Source organism: Phocoena phocoena, chromosome 7 (assembly GCF_963924675.1).
Source record: "Phocoena phocoena chromosome 7, mPhoPho1.1, whole genome shotgun sequence".
Taxonomy (NCBI): domain Eukaryota; kingdom Metazoa; phylum Chordata; class Mammalia; order Artiodactyla; family Phocoenidae; genus Phocoena; species Phocoena phocoena.
Genome location: NC_089225.1, coordinates 68,698,797 through 68,720,151, shown reverse-complemented (window position 1 = coordinate 68,720,151; position 21,355 = coordinate 68,698,797). Strand labels below are relative to the sequence as shown.

General features: G+C 33.4%; 1 protein-coding gene across 1 annotated transcript in view; it reads left to right on the top strand.

Moving 5' to 3' along the window:
- Positions 1-18,857: 18,857 nt before the first annotated feature.
- The window catches only part of CALCRL (calcitonin receptor like receptor), a 40,210-nt gene continuing 37,712 nt past the window's right edge, over positions 18,858-21,355 (top strand). Inside the window, exons 1-2 of the mRNA XM_065880453.1 lie at positions 18,858-18,911; positions 21,164-21,296. Of these exons, the coding sequence (XP_065736525.1) occupies positions 18,858-18,911; positions 21,164-21,296 (187 nt within the window). The remainder of the gene's footprint in view (positions 18,912-21,163; positions 21,297-21,355) is intronic.

Below are 21,355 nucleotides of genomic sequence, written 5' to 3'. Positions count from 1 at the left end.
CGGCCTTCACTCCTTTTCCGCTGTGATCCCCAGGTTTGGCTAAAATTAGAACGCTGGTTTTATTCACACTCAACCTGAAGCTATTCGAATTTTTTAGAATAGCAACATTTTACCTAAATATATGCTTAACGTTAAAGAAAACTTTAATATCAAGCAGCATATATTTATATCTCACTGTATCTCAGCCCTTACCTCATGCCAAAATATTTCTCATTCTTTTATTTCTAAATTTGTTTTTTTTTCTCTTAGAATATAATAGCACAAATTTCCAGGATTAACAGCAAAAATATACCACTGAAGTTTTGAATATGCACCATTTTAGAATTAAAAGAAGCAGTTCATTTGAAAATGTTCACAACTTGCCAATTTTAATCGCCATGATATTATCACCCACTAATTTGTAAAAATTTTCTTCAACCATCAGAGAGAAAACATTTTTTGGACTAGTTTAAGTGTATTTCTTTATTTGACAAATGGATGAGACAAACCATTTTTAACTAATCATACACTCTTCCTAAATACACATGAATTTTGCTGTGATCAGTCTTTGTAAATCATTAAAACGATTTTAATTATTATAACTATAGACATATTTTGTGATGAATATTTATTTCATTTGTTCATTCATTAAAAAAACTGGTAAACGTTACTACACACCAGGCAATGTCCTGGGGACCCAAAGGTTAGTAAGGCAGTACCCTCAAACGCCCTCAAATAGCACTCACATTTGGTGGGAGAAAGTAAAAAATCAGACTGAACTAAGTCTAGTGTGATAATGTGCTGTAAGAGGGTGCAGTCTTTCTGTGGTGGGAACATTAGGGACTTAAGGAGTTCAGAGAGGGTTTCCTGAGGATGAGAGAGCCAAAGATAAGTCCTGAAAAGACAGTAATTAGATCCTTCATAAAGCATCATTAGCCTTATAGGACAAACAGTTCTATTTTTTTCGAGAATTCTGCTCTTCTTATATCTGACTAAAAGATTTTCCAGTTAAGTAGTTAATGTGTGTATTTAATGATGTGGATTCCATCACTCCTTCCCTGTGTAGGAAATAAAATGGGAAACCCTGTCCTTCTGTCTTCCAGTTTTAGCTCTCTCTCTCTCTCTCTCTCTCTCCCTCTCTTATGTAAGAATACACACACACACACACACACACACACACACACACACGCACACAAAAGGACCAAACCACATCTTTTTCAAAACTTATTAGTTGCTTATTTTAAGTACCAACCACAGTGTTTTAAGCAATGATTACTTTAAGAGACCATAGATATACCCAAACAAACAGACTTATAATGTTAGGTTCCCCAATACGTCCTCTTTTTTTCCTCCTTTTTCTTATCAATTGTACCCACCATTATGCAGAGGTAGAATCCTCCTAAGATTTTCTTCACAATAAAGATATTTAACAGAAAACTTACATTGAATTGTGAATGGAGTATTCTAAACATCTTCATTAGTTAATGAATTTATTTCCAATTTTTTAAGTACATATAATTTTCATAAAATGGTAAGAGCTAACAAATAATTTTCATAAAAGGTAAGAGCTAAATCAAATAGTTACAAATAATTTTCATAAAACAATGAGCTAAATCAAAATATATGCAATTTTACAGAACAAGAAATTATTTTTGAGCTTCAAAATCTTTTTTTGAGATAAGGTATTGTTTTTATTGTTTCTTCGCCACGAACAAACATATCTTTTTCTCTCTTTTCTTTTTCTTACTTTGGCTGGGGATGGTGGTGATGTGGGCCAGAATTCAGTTTTAACCATAAGAATGAAGGGATAAAGCCCAGCTACTTACAGCCCCACATTCACACTATTTTATATTAAAAGGCAACATTATATCTTAAAACACAAAGAGTACTATTTAATTAAGAAATAATAAATTATTAATCTAATTAGTGTTATATATATGTCTGTATTAATTTTAATTGTTTTGGACAACAAAATAAGCTTACCTAAGAACTGCTGCAAGTTTTTTCTTTCTTTCTCCTTCAACTCTTTACGTTTTATATCTTTGCACTATTCTGCCTCCAGCTAAAAACTCCCTGTTTCCAGATAATATATCTGATGCCTTCAGTTTTACTGGGTTTTTTTCATCCAGGGATTAAGAAAATCAAAAACAATTGATAATGCAGATGTAGAAATCTTCATAGGGTATGTGTTTGTGACAAAGCATAAAAGATTTCACCTCCTTAATAATATTGTCCTGGGGATCTAAAGAAGAGACTGGAACACTGGTATTTATTACCTTCTTAGTAAAAAGGCCTGATGTCATGTATGTGTGTATATGTGTGTGTGTGTGTGTGTGTATATATATATATATGTATATGTATATATGTGAAATGGTACCTCCTAACAGAGCAAGGGTTAGCAGTGCTATGTATTGAGCGAAGTAGTGTTCATAAGAAAACAAGCAATTTTGGATTTAGAGTCCATTGTCACTCCCCTTTGAACACGGTAAATCCCAGGCCTTTGATGGCCAATAATCTCCTCTTTTACAGAAAGCTGAGAAGGTTGGCATTGTTAAATATTCACATATAATTTTAACCAAAATTGCAAGTCTTGTCACTGAGACCGATTAAAGCAAACCATGGCATTCTCGTCCGCTGCAGGGGAGAATAGAGACCACTACTTTCTGAGCACTTATCACTTCCCAGATAGCAACAGGTGATTATGTGGGTTATTACATTTAACCCCCATAGGTATATTTAAGATAGAAGTGCAATGCCCATCTGAGAACTACAGAAACCCAGGTAAATGTTGCAGGTTAGGTTTCTGCCTACATTCCCAGTTTGTAAATACTACAGCTGGTATCCAAAACCAGAGCCCATTGACGCAAAAACCTGTGCTCTTTGCCCTGCATCTTGCTTTCTACCGTTTTCCTGTCTTTTTTTTCCCCAATACAAGTCCCCTACTGTTATTTTTAAAAAGTTGTCGTTATCCGTTGCCAAAAGCAGCATACTGTTCAGATAAATGCACTGACTCCTGTCCCAGAAAGCCACATGTGAGTTTTCTAGCCATAGCCCCCATCAAAGTGGCCATGAGGCTGTGTTTATCTTTTATTTACTTTCCTCTTCTTCCCCCTCCTCTCCCTCCTTCTCCTCCTTCTCTTCCTTTTTTTTTTTTTTTTCTTTTCTGAGATTGCTATTTTGATTGCTGTTTGGAAAGACTTTTGATGGAGAAACACTTCTCTCTGCAAAGACAGACATGCATAACACTACAGCCTGAGTTGCAGTTTGATAAACTTGCCCCCAAAATACTTGGGGTTTGTTTTGAAGTGACCAAGACAGATTTCAGGATGTTGTGATTCTTTTCTTTTCCTCCAAAAGAAGAAAAAAAAAGAAAGATCAACTTACTGGGTACCTAGGGGACCATTTCATATGACTAATTTATTTTCTTTTAGGTTATTTTAACTCTTACAAAACATTTATTTTCTGTAGTAATTTTTTTCTCTTTATTTGGAGAAAAATCCTACTTCGGTGGACAGATTTTTCACTTGATTTAAAATGGTGACTTTTTTGGGTAAATTGCCTGTTCTGTTGTTTCTTCAGGGTATTTTGCATTTTCATGAAAATGCACTGTCTTAAGATTCAGTGAGAGGAGGGGCAGTCAGGTTAGGAAAATGTTTTACTGTTGTTGTTAAGGCCTATTATACCATGTCAAGAGTGACAGGGCATTTTTTTTCTTTAACACATCCTGGTCCAGTTAAGGCTGAGATTCAGAAAAAGTGCTTGCACAACAATTTAGCAGGAAAGAAAGCTATTTTAAAAGTCTTTTGGGAACATGTTTGTGAAACAGGAAAAAACATAAAATTGAGTTGATAATAGCACTCCATAAAGGTTAGACTCGCTGAAAGGGACTTGCCATCTTTTTTTCACAGGGAACGTGTTGTTCTTAAGCAGCAGTTCTCACTTAAGCATGGCTTAATTCAGCAAGGAGCTTCTTCCTGTGTAACTTCTTTTGCAATGGAATATCTATTTTTAAATTACAACCCAGATTTAGTCACAGGACTAAGTAATTAAAAATAAGCTGTGTTTGGTATGTGCAAAATTACAGCAGTTGTAGAGTACATCATGGGACTGGGTGCCTGGGAAATGTTTCAAGTCACATATCCAGGTTTCCCCGCATTGATTTCCTAAAGATTCTCAAGTTCCTTCAAGCCTGCACCTTTACCCTTACTCACACAAGCCTTGCTCTTTCATGAACCTATGCCTTCGTGTTTCTAGTTCCTAGTCTCTAGAAAGCTCTACTACTTATCCTCTATCAACACACAGTCTTCCTTTTGAAGGAAAGAATTCCTTAAATTCCACCAGTGTTTTTGAAATGTGCTCCAATTCAATTCCATGTACATCTCTTAGAGTACACTGTCTAATCCTTTCCCATTATAGACAGTGTTTCTGGAAAAAATGGCACCTTTTACTCTTCTATTATATTATGATGAGTGTGAACATTTTATTTCAAGGCCCTTCCTTACTAATTTCCAGAACTATCTAGACAAACACTCTCAGGCATTTTCTTCTTCATAATATCTCATCTGTACTCAGATATTTTCCCACACTTGTTTTCCTCTGTTGTAGACCCTATATTACTGACTGGAAGCCAGATACTCATATTAGAATTGGGGGAATTCATTTAGGTTAATTACACTCAACTGAATTCTAATATCTTCACAGTTTAACCTTTTTAATATCTCTGACTTTTAAATATTGCTTTCCATCCCCATCATTATTAATCTTAGTTCCAGCCTCCATGATTACAGTATTTTCTTGCCTCACTTACTTAGAAGTCACTGCAGTATTCTAATTCATCTCTGTACAACTGCCCTTGTCACCATCTCTGAACTAACCCTCATACTTTGTAAAATGAAAATCTTGACGTACTGTTCTACTACTTAATTCTCCTACAATTATTATTATTTTTTTTTTCTGCAGCTGGGTTAGCAAATATTTTGAATACTTGTCATTCCTTCTTAGGATGATGCCCATGGCAGACATCACTGATGCATCAGTGATGCTCACTGAGCCTAGACTCAACCTCATCACTGCTCAGTGCAGCAATACTGCCTGCCATCAACAGCAAATCAGAGTAGGCATAGAGATGAAAATCTATAGCCTAGAGCATTAAATCAAAACTCTTCAATATGACAGAAAATACCATCTTTAATTTGCATCCCTGTCTTTCAAGAAAGCCTTATCTCATAAGTACTTGCATCTTTTTAGCACCTGACACTTCCAAATTACTGATTTTTTGAAACTCCACATAAGTGTCATATTCTATATGTTTCTCTCTACATGCATGAGCGTGCACACACACACTTCTCCTATCTAAAATGCATCATTCTATCTGATCAGACACTACAAATATTTATTGACTATCTATAATACTTTATTATCTACATTTGTACATCTTTTTCCCCTACAAGATTTTTTACTATCTCTAAGGTAAAAAAATATAGCATTTCTGGATCCCCAGTATTTAACATAGCTTTTGATATATACTATATATTTCAAACAAATAAATTTTATATTCAAATGAATATACTAAAAAATATTAAGGTGGAATTATGTTTATTGGTTGTGAGAAAAAGAAATCTGTAAAGGAACAAATTTTAGTATTATCAACATTCTGTTTGATTCTTTATAAAAATAATGAAAAATAGAGTTAATTTTAAATAAAGTGTACATTTACTTGAGACACACATTCCTGCCCTCTTTCTTCTTTCCTTCCTTCTTTCCTTTCTCTCTATTCTTCTTTCACTTTTCTTTTACCTATTAATAACGTCATAAAAGGGAAATATTTGGGATATAAAATTTTTTTTTCGTTGTGCTAGGTTTTTGTTGCAGCACGTGGGCTTCTCTAGTTGTGGCATGGGGGCTTAGTTGCCCCATAGCATGTGGGATCTTAGTTCCCCGACCAGTAATGGAACCCGCATTTCCTGCATTGGAAGGCAGATTCTTAACCACTGGACCATCAGGGAAGTCCTGGGATATAGGATTTTTAACCAGGGTTTATTTCCAAGAATGAACCAAAGTTCAATAATTTCTCTTCTCTTTCTTGCTAATACTCCTGTGTGCTATTTCTTTGTTGTTATGGTTTGTAATCACACAATTAAAATATGCCTCAAATGAGATAAAAATATCTGCATTTTTGTATACAAATTGTCAGTTTCTACTCCTATCAGAAAATGAAACAATGCTATAGAAATGTAGAGAAAAGAAATTACTGTCAAGAGAAAAGAGATAAACAACTACAAATCCTATTTAATTTAGGGAAATTTTCTTAGATATCATTATACTTTTTGCTCAATTGTGTATAATGGTTATTTTAAGTAAACATATTTATTCTTCAAGGGAAATGTAAAATTTTTTTGTATGAGGTGAAAGCAAATTTCAATGCAAATGTACTTTTCCTTACAAATTAAAACAGTACTAAGCATGTAAAATAGAGTTGATTGGGTGTTGTTGAACATGAGATAATGCATCAAATTGAAGGGACAACTCAGTATACATCCATGTAAACTAGGCAGGTGTTTTGGTCAATGTATTTTGTTTTACAACATGAAAATTATTTGTCCCTTGACAAAGAAGAGAGAAATGAGACTAGATGTTCTCCTAAGTCTAGTGTAAATCTTCCCTTAGATATACACACCTTATTTTGCATTTACTTTTTAAGATATAAATCATATATAGTCCATCAATTTAAAGTGTATAATTCAATGGCTTTAGCATATTCACAGGGTTGTGCAACTATCACCACAATCTAATTTTGGAACATTTCATCACCCTAAAAAGGATCTCCGTACCCATTAGCAATTACTCCCCTTTACCACTCTCCCCCAGCCCAAAGCAACCACTAATACGGTCTCTGTTTTTATAGGTTTACCTGTTCTGGACATTTCATATAAAAGGAATCACATAATATGTGTCTTTTGTGGCTGGGTTCTTTTACTTAGCTTACTGTTGACAAGGTTTATCCATGTTGTAGTATGTATAAGTATTCCTTTCTTTTTATTGACAAAAAATGTATCATTTGGGGAATATATCACATTTTGTTTATCCATTCATCAGTTGATAGACATTTGAGTTGTTTCCACTTTTTGGCTATTAAAAATAATACTGCCATGAACATTCAAGTACAAATGGTTTTTTGGATATATGTTTTCATTTCTCTTAGGTAAATATCTAGAGTAGAATTGCTGAGTTATATGGTAACTCTATGTTTAATATTTTGAAAAACTGTTAAACCACTTTCCAAAGCAGCTGTACCATTTTACATTCCCACCAGCAATGTATAAAGGTTACAATTTCTTCACATCCTTTCCTACTTGTTATTGTCTTTCTTTTTCACTACAGCTATCCTGGTGGGTATGAACTCATAACTTATTGTGGTTTTGAATTGCATTTCCCTATGACTAGTGATGTTGAACATTTTTTTCATATGCTTATTAGTTATTCATATATCTCTGTGGAGAAATGTCTGTTCAGATATTTTGCCCATTTTTAATTGGATTGTCTTTTTATTATCTAATAGTAGTAATAGTTCTTTGTATATTCTGAATACAAGTCCTTTATCGAATACGTAATTTGCAAATATTTTCTCCCATTCTGTGAGTTGCCTCATCATTTTCTTGATGGTATCATGTGTAACACGAAAGTTTCTAATTTTGTTGTAGTCCAATTTATCTTTTTTTTTTGGTCACTTGTGCTTTTGGTATCATGTCAAAAAATATTGCCTAACCCAAGGTCACAAAAATTTATTCACTTGTTTTCATGTAAGAGTTGCATTTACTTTTTGAATTAGCTATAAATATCTTATTGCAGGCACATATTAGCTGTGGATTATCCAAGGGCATATATGGCTAAGGCTATTTCAAATTTAGAAAAAAACAATCACATCATAGATATATTGGGTGGAAAAAGTTAGTTTATGAACTCATATTGGCTGGGCTTGGAATATGCTTTGGAAATGAATAATGATGTCCTGCCTTGGTGAAAAAGAAAATAATTTGGAGATATTTAGATTACAAGGTGTAAGAGAGATTGAAGTTATCTTATTTTACAGGTCAGGAAACTGGGCGCTGGCAGTGTAACTATCTTAGGCTCGGTAAAGCTAGGCAGAATGCAAAATGGAACCTTCTTAGTAATCTTTCCACTACACTAGCATTTCTCAAATTGTTAGTTAGAAACGTGTTGGTTGCAAGAGACAAAACTCCAAATCAATCCTGTTTAGGCATAAAATGTAACCTGATGGTTTTTCCCTGATAACATTAAAAGAAATGTCCCAGGGAGAATTTTGACGGTACAGATTGGATCACATTTTCATGCCTAAATCAACCTAAATCAGAGGATCGTGCTACTCTGACCAGTTTTCAGTCACTCCCTACCTCAGTAGAGCAGCCTCACTTGAACCAGAGGGAATAGATTTTCCAGTGGAAAGAGAGGTTCATTTTTTCAGGGAAAAAAAGAAAGTGTGCCAGACCAACAGTATCAACAGAGTTCCCGTGGTTCCGAAATGCTGAGATATGCTAGTAGGTGGTGTTTAAAAAAATTTTTTTTGAGAAAGATTGAAAACAAATAACAAAAATACCATAACTTTTATGATGGACTATTATGTTAATTCAAATTAAAACTCCAGCAGAATTATATACTTTCTGATTTTATTGTCTGAGGAAGAAAACATGTTTTCGCATAGAACTTGATTCCTGACTTTGTGGAAGGGAAATAGGTATAAAGCTCGTAGTCCAAAGAGCTGGAAAGATGTATTTTGTTTCTATGCTCTTGGGCAAGCAATTCTTTCCATATTAGATCTCCTGGAGGGAGATTGTTCCATCAAGTACAAAGCAATTTTTTTCAGGTTCCCACCTACCTTTTACTAATTAGGCTGATATTTGGCCACTTGCCTCTTTCAAATAAAAAGAAGGTGACCAAAATCACCGGAAATGGCTAATTATGTCCACAATGGGAAAATTATTCCCATGAGTAAGTACTTCAGAGTGTAAAATGAAGTCCTAAATTTAATCACAATATTATCTCTCTTTAATGGTTATTCAACTATTCACCCTGGAATGTTCATTAGATAAGCAAGTAAGCATAGAGTCAATGTTTTTCTTTTTGGTTCCAATACAATGTTAGTAAAGGCTGTTACAGTCAACCTAAAATTAAAGTCAAATTTGAGAGGTTTTATATCTTGTTTTTAATTGGATTAGCACGTTATATTCTTTACAGTGTGACTGATTACAATGTGTACAATTTGCTAGAGTTTTAGTTTATATAAGCTCAGTATTAGGAAATATGCAGTTATTTATTAACTAGATGGACATTATATTTGGAAGATACTTGTTATCATTCACTTAACTCAATATTTTCATAACTGATTTAAATGACAATAGAAACAATCATACTATTTCTACAGAAGATAAAAAGTCAAGATGCTTATGATGATCACCTTGAAATACAGGATTAATTTTCACCTATAATGCTATTGAAATTGTAACAAATAACTTAAAACATGTATGAACTTACTTATATTATTAAAAATTTTAATGTGATATAATAATAATAACTAACATTTACTGTGTTTTAAAATGTTTAGGTACATTATCTCATTTTATTTTCACAATAGCCTTTTGGTTTACAAACTATTTTGCAAATGAGAAAACTATTCTTACTGAAGTTGTTTAACTTCAACTTAAAGTTAAACAGGCTGAGTTGGGTTTTAAAATCAGGAAATCTTACTCATATTAGTAATCAGTACAACTACTGCCTCTACTTGTAACTGACCTCACACATTGTCCCTCAATTATGCTAATTATAAATATCAGTTGGATGTTACTTTATTTCAATAAATTTGGAAAAAGGAAACCTGTATCATTAGCAATGGGACAATATTTACAATATATGTTTTCTTAGCATTTGGAATTTAATGGTTATTATTAAACTAAGGTGTCATTTCAAAAATAAAATACTTTCTGGAGGTTTTTATGAGGGTTTTTATTGCCTTTTTAAATATTAGATGTGTTTTTATACTAAGTCACTCATAGGATTTTGATAAATTAAATGTAATAATCTTTCTTACTCTTTCATTAATTAACTTGTTGGGTATATTGTTGCATCATTTCTTAACATGTCCTGTAATTTTTGGCACTGTATGATTTTTAAATTTTTACCTAAGTCATTTTCTGTTAAATGAAAAAGAGATAAAAACCAATGTAGCTAAATTTCAGAAATTGTTGGTTTCCAGTATTAGGAGCATTAAGGCTATTCCAATGATGATGGTAATAAGTTTAGCTTGGCCTAGATGAACTGATCAGATTCCATTCTGAGAAGTCTGGCAAGGGGGCTTATGAGGAAGTATGTTTGCTTTTCTAATTTCAATTTTCTGCAGTGCAGAAGAGAGAACTAGCCCTTTTTTTTTTTTTTTTTTTTACAAATGGCCTTTCAAAAGTAAGAATGGCTCTTAAAAAGAGGCAGTATATGAAGAGGTGAAATCAAGATGCGATTTTTTTTTTGGCCTAGATACATTTTCCCTGAATTCCCATGTAACAAAAGAAAGAACATCTAGCCAAATGGTCCACTTTCCACTGTCTTAGATTCAAACTCAAACTCCTTTTAATTGGTAGTAGGAGACCTAGAGAAAGTCTTCCTGAGCCAGAAAAAAGTTTCAGGAAAGACTTGGTTTCAAGGATACTTGGGATTTGGGTTACTTTCAACAAAACTGTTCCTATACTAACCATTTTTTTCTTTTTATATAAATTTTGAACCTTTATTCAATATTTAAATTTATCTTATCCTACTCTTTTGTTTTACAAATGAGACACCTGAGAAGGTATGTAACCTGTTCAAGCTCAGTGAAAGTGTACTGACTGAGGCCCAGCACTAGCTTCCTGTCTTAAATGTTGTGAAATCATACTTTTTTAGAACCTCATGAATGACTCTTATGGACTGTGTTTAAAAGTATTGAACGAATCCTCTAAAATCAGTGTAAGATTACCACTATCTAACTTGATAAATATTTTCATTGAGAGCAGAAATCTTAATTTGTGTTCACTTCTGTCTCCGTGCACAACTAAGTGAAAGTAGTTGCTCAAGAAATAGGGTAGATGACTAATTGAATTTCTAGAAGTACTTCTTAATCTAAACTTCATTTTAAAGTGCTTGCAAGTGAGACAATACATGTGCTTTTGATTTTGGTACCTTAGCAGAATGGCAAGTCTGAGTTGTCAAGCCATTTACTAATATAAGTTAAAAAAAAAAAATCAAATGTCACAACATTTCTAAGGAAAGGAATTAAAAGAAGAAATTGTGCCAGAAAAAAATTATAAATGTGTCTTATGAATAAAAATAAAATGCAATGCAATGAATGAATGGCCAGTTAAATAAAACAACTGAATAAGCAAAATAGAAATGTATTCTGCACTTTTTAAACCTTAATTATCCAAATAAATGACTCAGTCCTCTGAGTCAGGATGGTGTAGGACAAAGGGGCCCAGATTTAGGGTCAGAGAATCTGAGTTCTTAGCTTTGTGTCAGCCCTAAGCTTCTATGTGACCTTGGCCAAATCACTAAAATATGTATGCTGGTTCATTCAGTTGAGATTAGCATTGTGACAACTGATTGAAATAATATAGTAATAATGATAATAGCAAGAGCTAATGCTTACTGTGTATTTATTATTAGACAAATTCTTTATATCTATTACCCAATTTAACACACTGACAAGATGAGTTATGATAAAAATTCTAGGCAACATTGATTCAGCCACTATTTGTACACCCACTTTCAGGTCAGGAAATAGATTTAGTGAGTTTAAGTGTTGCAAGAGCTTAAGTTTGAAAATATGGCTCTCTGACTCCAGCATACCTCTTCTAACAAGGATGCAGTAGCAAACAAGAAGCTAAAGATCAAGTTGAGTACCCATTTCCTAGTTAGGTAAACCATGCAGAAAAAAAGTTGAATCAATTTTCTCAAAATCACACAGCAATTTAGGAGCAGCTAGAAAGAAATTCTGCTAGCTAACGTGATTGCCTTGCAGTACAATGAATACATAGACAGTCCCCAACTTACAATGGTTTGACTTTATGATAACGTGAAAGCAATACACATTCAGTAGAAACCCTACTTTGAATTTTGATCTTTTCCCAGGCAAGCAATATGTGGTATGACATTCTCTTGTGATGCTGGGCAGTGGCAGCAGCTGCAGCTCCCAGTCAGCCACAAGATCATGAAGGTAAAAAACTGATACACTTAACCATTCTGTACTCATAAAACCTTCTGTTTTTCACTTTCAGAATAGTATTCAATATGTTACATGAAATATTCAACACTTTATTATAAAATAGTATTTGTGTTAGGTGATTTTGCCCAACTGTAGGCTAATGTAAGTGATCTGAGTATGTTTAAAGTAGGTTAGGTTAAGCTATGGTGTTCAGTAGGTTAGGTATATTAAATGCATTTTTGACTTATGATATTTTCAATTTATGATTTATCAGGAGAAAACCCTATCATAAATTGAAAAAGATCTGTATTCTAGAGTTAGGAGGAATGACTGACCAGTTGGGAAGAAGAAAATTACCACTTAGTTTTGATGGGAAAATTAATTTTTGATCAGGTAAGTATTTGTACCTAGTTTTTTCTCACAGCTGTAAAAAATTGTCACAGATTTAGTGGCTTAAAACAACACACCATTATTATCTCACAGTTCTATAGGTCAGAAGTCCTATGGGCTTGGCTGGTTTCTCTATTCCAAGTCTCACAAGGCCAAAGTCAAGGTGTTGGCAGAGCTGTGTTTTCTTCTGAAGATCCTGGAGAGAATCTGCTTTTGGACTCATTCAGATTGTTGGCAAAATTCAGTTCCTTGAGGATGTACAGTTGAGTCCCCATTTGCTTGCTGGCTGTTAGCTTGAGGGCCACCTTTATCTCCTAGAGGACTATTTCTGGTCCTTGTACATGAGCTCCTGCATGGCACAGCCAGTAATGGTGCATCAACTCCTTATGTTGCCATATCTCTTCTGCTTCCTTTCTTCTGCTGCATCACTCTGACCTTCCTCTTCTACTTTGAAGGGCTGGGTTTAGGCCTACCAGGATAATTCATGATAATCTAGGATAATCTTCCTATTTTAAAGTCCATAACCTTAAAATTGCAGATTCTGGGGATTAGGTATGGAAATCTTTGGAGGCTCATTATTCTGCCTACCACAGTATTCTTCTGTCTATCCCACTGGTTCTCAAATTTAGCTGTATATTCCTGTATCACCTAGGAAATTTGATAAAATGCTTATACCTGGGCCACAGTCAAGATGAATTGAATCTAAATTTCTTGGACTACAATCCAGGCAATGACTTTTTTAAGGTATCAGAAAATTTTAATATGTTTGAGAGGGTTGAGAACATCCCAGAATACAAGCTTTCTTCAACTTGACTAAATTCATTTTGTAAGTAACCTACTCAAAACATACTTTATATACCCTCTTTATGCCCCCACTTTGCTAGGGTTTGGAGTCACAGAGATTAATATGATGGATGTCCTATTCTTCCTGTGCTCACAATCTAGAGGCACAAACGGTACAAAGGAATAATTACAACAGTACATGAAATGTTTTAAAATAGGATATTTGAATAACTTGCTCTGGAAGTTCTCAGATATTAATTATGCCTGAGAACACTGAAGAATATTTTGCTTGATTTATACTTAGTAGTACTTTTAAAATAGTCTGGCTAGTACCTAGGGACAGAGGAATATAAGTGTGTCCAGGTTTCAACATGGCCAAATGATGATGATGTATTTATATTGTGCTTCCCAAAATTTAACAGGCTATGAATTTCCTCAGGTGCTTGCAAAAAGTGCAGATTCCAAAGTTCTGAAGGATCTGATGCAGAGGTTCTCTTGTGGGCCCTAGACATTCTCACGTGTTCAGCAAGTTCTGGTGGTGATTCTGATACAGGTGATCCATTAACCCACACTCTGTGGAATTCTGTTTTATGTTACAACAGTAATTTAGTAACTGTTCATTAAATAATGAAAACCCCAAGCCATATTATAAAAAAGGACTTACAGTTTGATTTTCTTACATCAGTAACAGATCTTCAGGAAAGAGAAGTCTATTTATATTTTAATTTTCTTACTGCTTCATGGATTGAAAGTGTTAGGAACATTCCAGGTCAGGATGGGGGTGGGGAATTAAAACTTTATACTGGAATTTCTTTCTCAAAGACTCTAGTGGAAGTAAAGACAGTAATTTGCAAGAGTCATTCTAGCACAAAGACTTATGTTTTGCCAAAAAATAAGCAGTGAGGAGAGAATAACAGGTAACCAGGTCTTGTACTTGGATACTTGTTTTAGTGGCACAATCTGTTCCACATAGTATAAAATGACAGAAAGAAGTTTCCATTTGTCATAGACATGTAGAATATTGGGATTGAAAAGTGCTTTTTCCTTGTTTTGACTCAGGAGAAATGTAGCTTGTTTAATATGCCATAAAGGAAGGCATGTACCTAGATAGGAAACAGCCTCACTTTGCTCACACAAAGGTTCAGGGTACTTAACGGCAAATTAGATACGTGTGGGAAATGCTTCTGTTAGCCAGCTTTATAGTGACTGGATAAATAAAAGGAGGAGAGAATATGGCTTAAGGCCTCTGAAAATCCAAGATATTTTGGAAATGAAGGAGTGGAAAACAAAAGTTGGGTTTTTTTTCTTAATCTTGGAGTGAACATACACTTTTAATATTAGGGTTAGGTCACTCAACTAAAAATAAGAATTATTATTAAGAAAAATAAATTAATGGAAAGTGTGTATATGTATAATAAAAATCTGAGAAAATAAGAAGCGGGTTTGAAAGGCACTGGATTTATGCTTTTATGTTCTGGTAAATTAGTATTGATTAAGTCACACTAATCTATTATGTTTATGTAGAATAAAACATGTTTTTACACTGAAGTAAGCCAAGAAGATTGGTTAAACTTTGTGGACTTGGAAATGTAGAACTGTTTAAAAAAATGTAGAACTGTCTTGGGCTGCAGATCTACTGAAATTTTAAGAAATGAACCCAGAATGATGCTACATAAAGCCTTGAGTGGCTAGGAAGCTATATTTCAAAAGTTATTTGAGGTCTCAAGTCAAAGTTCTTTCTGTGATGAAATCAATCATTTTAATTTTATTTTGGTGATTCTTTGGTCAAGAAGCTTGTAAAGAAAGTTATTTTGTTTCTAGTAGTAGAACCAAATCTTCCACTTTAATTTTGAGGTGTGATAATGAAATGGTATTTATAGGATCCATGAGGCTAGAAGAAAGAGAAAATGCCAGTAACTACTACTAGTACCACTGTGATTACAGATTCACTTAAGAGTTTAAATTAGAGCTTTCTCAGTTTTGAAGAAGTGCTTTTCCCATGAAACAAACCTAAGCTCACTTGGAAATATCCACTACCAGATTTAGTCATTTAACTTGACCTCCTTTAATTATGTACTTGATCTCTCCTCCAAATTGAATGGGAGCTACTATGTATTTCACCAGGCAACATGCAACTCAGTTGTCAGTAAATGGTTTAACTAGATCTGAGAAATTTACAATGATTTACTTAACAGCTTAGGTCAATTGATATCAAGTGAACTTCAGCAAAGATAAATTTGGAATAAGCTAAACATAGAAGAGAGAACCACTTGCTGAATGAACATATGAGAGGCTGTATACAAAGAACCAATAAGCTAAACCTAGGAGTACAAGTAAACATACTTCTCCTGGTAATAATCATGCCATTATACCTCAATATGAGGCTCAATCTAAACTGACCTTCATACATATCTGCAATGGCATTATCTATATGCCCAGTCATGATCCCTCCATTATTGGCCTAGGGAGCTCTTGGTGAAAGAGGTGATTCTTCCACAACTACCACTCGCCATATGTGTCTGCTGGTAGGGAAATTTAATGAGTCCTTTGTAGAGTAGATGCCTCAAGCGAATTGGATCACCACATGAAATGGACATTGCTAGATCTAATGAAGAGTACAGGTGTCCACCACGTTTTTGAAAGACTGCCACCCAAACTTGCTGCTGCATCCTTGATAAAATCAGAGATCATGAACCTGCCCCCTTGGTTAGGAGTGCTACAAGTTTACACAGTGCAGAATACAATCTTGTCCCTAGTAGCCCATTTTCCAGATCACTAGGGAATAGGGTAAAGAGAGAAAGCTGTAAAAGTGGAATTACTTGCACTGATCAATATTTTGTGAGTTGAATAAAGTCCTCTTAATTATTGGTGCCAGGATGATCTATTGCATGCTAAGAGATATTTGACTAGATACTTTTTGGAATTCTGACTTTGAAACCCATTAGATAAGCAACAAAAATAACTGCTATTGTTACATGAACTGTTTTTCAAATATGTTGGGTATAGGAAAACTTCAAACATGTTTTTTAAGGCACTTTTTCCTTCAATTTTTGAGCCCATGTACACATGGAAGGTAATTTAGTCTTGACTCATGTAAATCATCAAAGCATTGCTTCATAAAAACCTATCTGATTTCCAAATAAAACAATATCAATATTTCTTTACATTCCTGTTCATAAATCTGTGTGTTTTATATGTATTTAATACAGAAAAATGTGGACGACTAATGTTTTAAATTTGGCTTAAGCTTTATGAGTTCCAAAGACAGTACAGTAAACTACTGCTTATTCAATATCCAAACGACCACAGGACTCAAAACCTGAATAAAGGACTTTATTCTGTAGGAAAGTAAACATGCTGATATAAGAACTTTTTTCCCCAATTTTCAGTGTCAGTATAGATTCAAACACTACTTAAAGTCTTCTAATAGAAGAAATGACAGTTCACTAATAGTTATGATTAGTATTCCTGATTGTAAGCTTAAAATCCTAAAGTACTTTATTGTTTCATTTGTTTATTTATTTATTCATTGATTTATACAGCAAATGTAAATTAACTGCCAGAGACAAAGGATACAAAGATCAATCAGATATGGTTTCTGCCTGTGAGACACCACACAAGCTAGGGAAATAGATATAAGTAACTAAGATTAACACATTCCAATAAATATTAGATAAAATTATTCAAAGGAAGTTTAAAATACAGTTTAATTTAAAAGTCCTTTTATCATACTCTAGTTCTTTGAAATTTACTTAAGTAAAAGATTCAGCTGATTGCTAGTGTTTTGACCATCCTGGATAAATGAAAATTGACATTAAGTTTTTCCATATAATGGAAAACAACAAATATTTGTGACAAAACTCAAATATATTGTAAGCAAAACAGATTTTTAAAAATTGGAATAGCTTAATAAAAATATCATTTTTCTAGTGGCATTTTCTTTGAAATTTTAAATTTATTATGGAAATGATTTTGGCTCATTGAAATAATATTAAATCATTATATCAATATTTCAGGTCATGACCCTGGATTTAAGAAATTTTTCAAGACAGTTTTGAGTATAATCCAAGAGAAAATGTGATTTGAGTCTGGAGACAATTGTGAATGTAAGTATTGGAAAATTAGATTTTTCTCATTGTTCCATGCAATAAAAACTAAAATACCAACTCATTAATTTTTGAATTGCAAAAACTTTGATTCATTGTTTTCTCTCTATTACAACATGATTTTTTTACATCTAAAATTAATGGAATTCTTCCTATGTTTTTTTTTTGGGGTTGTAGTTTTTAAAGATCAGCTAATAATAAAAGCCCAGTGTAGCTGATTGAAGAGAAAACATTATTTGGAAGATTGCTACAATAAAAAGAAAAGTTTCTTCTAGGTAAGTCATTGATGAGGGCAAGCAATGGCATAGATTCTGTGTGCTAGTTAATGGCATGCTCTCATTGCATGTGATAATGCAAATGCTAAGTAAAATGAAGAAAAGTTTTTTATAATTCTTATTCTAACATTTGCCCTATAAAAAAAATCATGACATGTTTCCTAACAAAATCAAATCTAAGTTCATAGTCCACTGGCAAATATCTATTGATTAGATTTTTATCTCCTTTGAAAAATATTTTTTACTCATTCAGTTAAATAAATACTATATTTTATGACTAAACCATGGTCATTTATATTTCATAAAAATACTGCCAGAGTATGTTGATCATGGAACTTAGAGGGAGTAAGCATTATACACGTTACTCCTGCAATGTTTGTCTCTTAGAATTAAGAAGTTAGCAGAGAACTGTATCTATCATTAGAAATACTCAACAGAAATACTTTTATTTGGTATTTCCCATCTCCTGTAAACTTATTTTAATAATATAGATGACTTAGGGAATCTTTTATTTTTGATTAAAAAATTGAATGCTGAAGTGAAGAATAATTTCTATTAAATCATAAGGCCATTTTTATGACTTACGGATGTTAACTCTCAAGAAATTGGCCCAAATACAAATTTTTCCCTTAAACTGTTGAAGAGTCATAAAATTAAAAATAATATTAATACTTATCGGAAATAAAGGTAAGCTTTATAGTAAAATATGCTATCAAAATTTGTGCTTTTATGTTCTCGTGAAACTCTTTACTTTGTACTTTTTATCCCAACTTTGGTAAAGGTAAAGAAAGTGAGATGTTTTCTAATTACTTAAAAATATATCTGTAAGAGGCTTTCCTGCTTGTAAGGCTAATTAAGTTAAATTAAAATGTATTTAATTAAGCTCTTTAGTCATGATGCTCTTAACATTTGTAATATGTAAGACTATTAATCCAATCCTTAAAGCAAAACTATTGTGCAGTTTTAACATTTTTTCCATTGAGAGCCATCTATGTTTATTTCATAAATATTGCTAAATTATATTTCTTTTATTTTCTATTGCAGTTTGATTTATATTATATAACATATTTCATCTTGGCTTTAATGATGGAGAAAAAGAGTGTCCTGTATTTTCTGTTTCTCTTGCCTTTTCTTATGGTAAGCATAAATTTCTCTAATGTATCTCCCTATCTATGATTATTTGTTTTAACTTCCAACATACCCATAATTGATAAAGGCTAATAACACAAAAATACATGTAGTTATTGGATGCATAAATTAAGTACATTTTTATATGTAATCAACACAGCAATCATTTGTTTCCCTTCAGTGTACCTTTTTAGGCTTTTAGTCCTGTAGCAGGCACAACAGTATGATAGTGCAGTGTGGGTGGAGGGATGATGAACACAAATGTGCGGACGCCAGAGAAAAGCCATTACCAGAGTTTGAAAGAAAAATGGAATGGCTCTATAGTACAGTCGTACGTAATAGATGAAATATTTTCAATCAGACCTCTGATTCTGAGTTAGATCTGTTAAAAAAGCAATTCCAACCTGTTGATTTTTCTCCCATTCTGCCAACTGATTGACCTGTACTGATTGAAAAGCACTTTGGAATCATGCACTATGTTTTAAATTAATTTCCTTACCTATTCACTCAAATAAGTATTAAGTGCCCATTTTCTGACAGGCACGGATGCTAAGTTTGAGGCAGATGTGTATGTGAGTATGTGCACTCCTGCATGCCTCTGCATGTATATGCAGGGGACGTGGGGCTGGAGGTGGAGGGTAGACTAAGGATGACTAAAAAGCAATTGCTGTACTCGAGGGGTCATAGGTCATAGACATTTAATTTTATTTTTATTTACAGAAATTTTTGTTCCTATTTTTCCCTGTTTCACATTAAAACAGTGACTATACTCTTATTATATGTTGAGAAACTCAGAGACATAATCTCACCTAATTCTGTGCCAGCAAATAATTTTCTTGTAGTGTTTCCAAGTAAACCCCACAAAGATTCAAACAAAGAAACTCAAGAAAAATATAGAAAACCTAAATGGGAAAAAAGCACAACTACTCTCCTGTCATCCTTTGTATTTAAAAACATTCTCAAGTCTAGGAGCAGTCCAAATTCTGCACTTCTTAGATGTTATCTTAAGTAAACAGACTGAAATTCAAGAAACAGGATTCCTGTCTCTTCAGCTCCCACCCTCCATTGAGCATGCCAATGAGCTGCAAAGGCCAAAGTTGGTTCCCTGTAGGTAGTTCTGTAACAGATTACCAATCTGATTATTGTAATTTAAGGAATTGTGACCGTTTCTCTTGAATTCATTCAGACAATGTGCAAACTTGAGTTTTTAAGGAAGAATAAAAATGATATTGATTTTATGCAATTCTATAAACTGAGAACAGGAGGAAAGAATTTTTTCTTGATGTTATAAATTTCCATTTATTACTTGTGCAGCACAAGAGCTGCATAAATCTTTATTAAGAGATTAAAACCAACCAAAGAATAAAAAAGTTAATATTAAATGGTGGTGAGGTGATGGTGAAACTTGAGTGGTGGTGCCACATACTGAGGGACTTTTACTATTTATTTTAAATTTAAATTAAATTCAACTTCCTGCTAGAGAATAGAAAATCAAAAATAAGGAAACAAAATAGGAATAGAAAGATAACTGTTTATGGAAAATAATTAATAGGAATTATGCAAAAGCAAAGAAGAAATAAGGTTGAAGAGAGGTTTATACAGGCTTCATGCTACAAAACAGGAAAAAAAGTCATGTAGAAATTAAAGTATAAGTGAAGCTTAAAATAAAGCTACTAAAGTGGAAGAATATATACCTTGCCTAAAACCTTTATTGATGTGCATACAATAAAAATTCTGTTTACCAACATCATAAATGAACTTGTCATTATTTTGATTATCCAAATGTAATTATAAAAATGGCAACAATTTTAAGCATTTACCATGTGCCAGATACTTCCCCTCTGTTATCTTGATACTATTTTATCCCATTTTACAATAAGAAAGCAGAAGTTTTGGTAGTGGTAGAGGGGGTGGTTAAATATCTTGTCTACACTCCCAGGTCAAAAAATAGAGGTGAATTTTGAATACAGCTGTCTGCATTCCAGATACATGGCCTGGAGCTGGCTCCCACAGTCTTCTGAGAGGGAACTGTGGACTATGCTGCTCACTGGGGCCATTGGCAACTCTTGGTGGTGGTTTGAAATTGGACATAGTAGGGATATTTACACCACGGAAACTGGTAAACACTACAAATCAGGAATTTCCCCCCAGAGCCTGATGACCCTGCAGTACATCACTGCACTTACTGTTTTTCAATGTGACAGACTGCTTCTCACAGACATTCTCACAATTCTGAAGTTTTATTTTCTTTAATCCCTTAGATTCTTGTCATAGCAGAATCAGAAGAGAACCCTGGTGACTTAATTCAGTTGGGTGTTACTAGAAATAAAATCATGACGGCTCAATATGAATGTTACCAAAAAATTATGCAAGACCCTGTTCAACAAACAGAAGGTAAACATGACTAATTTTAAATGCATTTAACATATTTTTGAAAGAAAACTACCTCATTA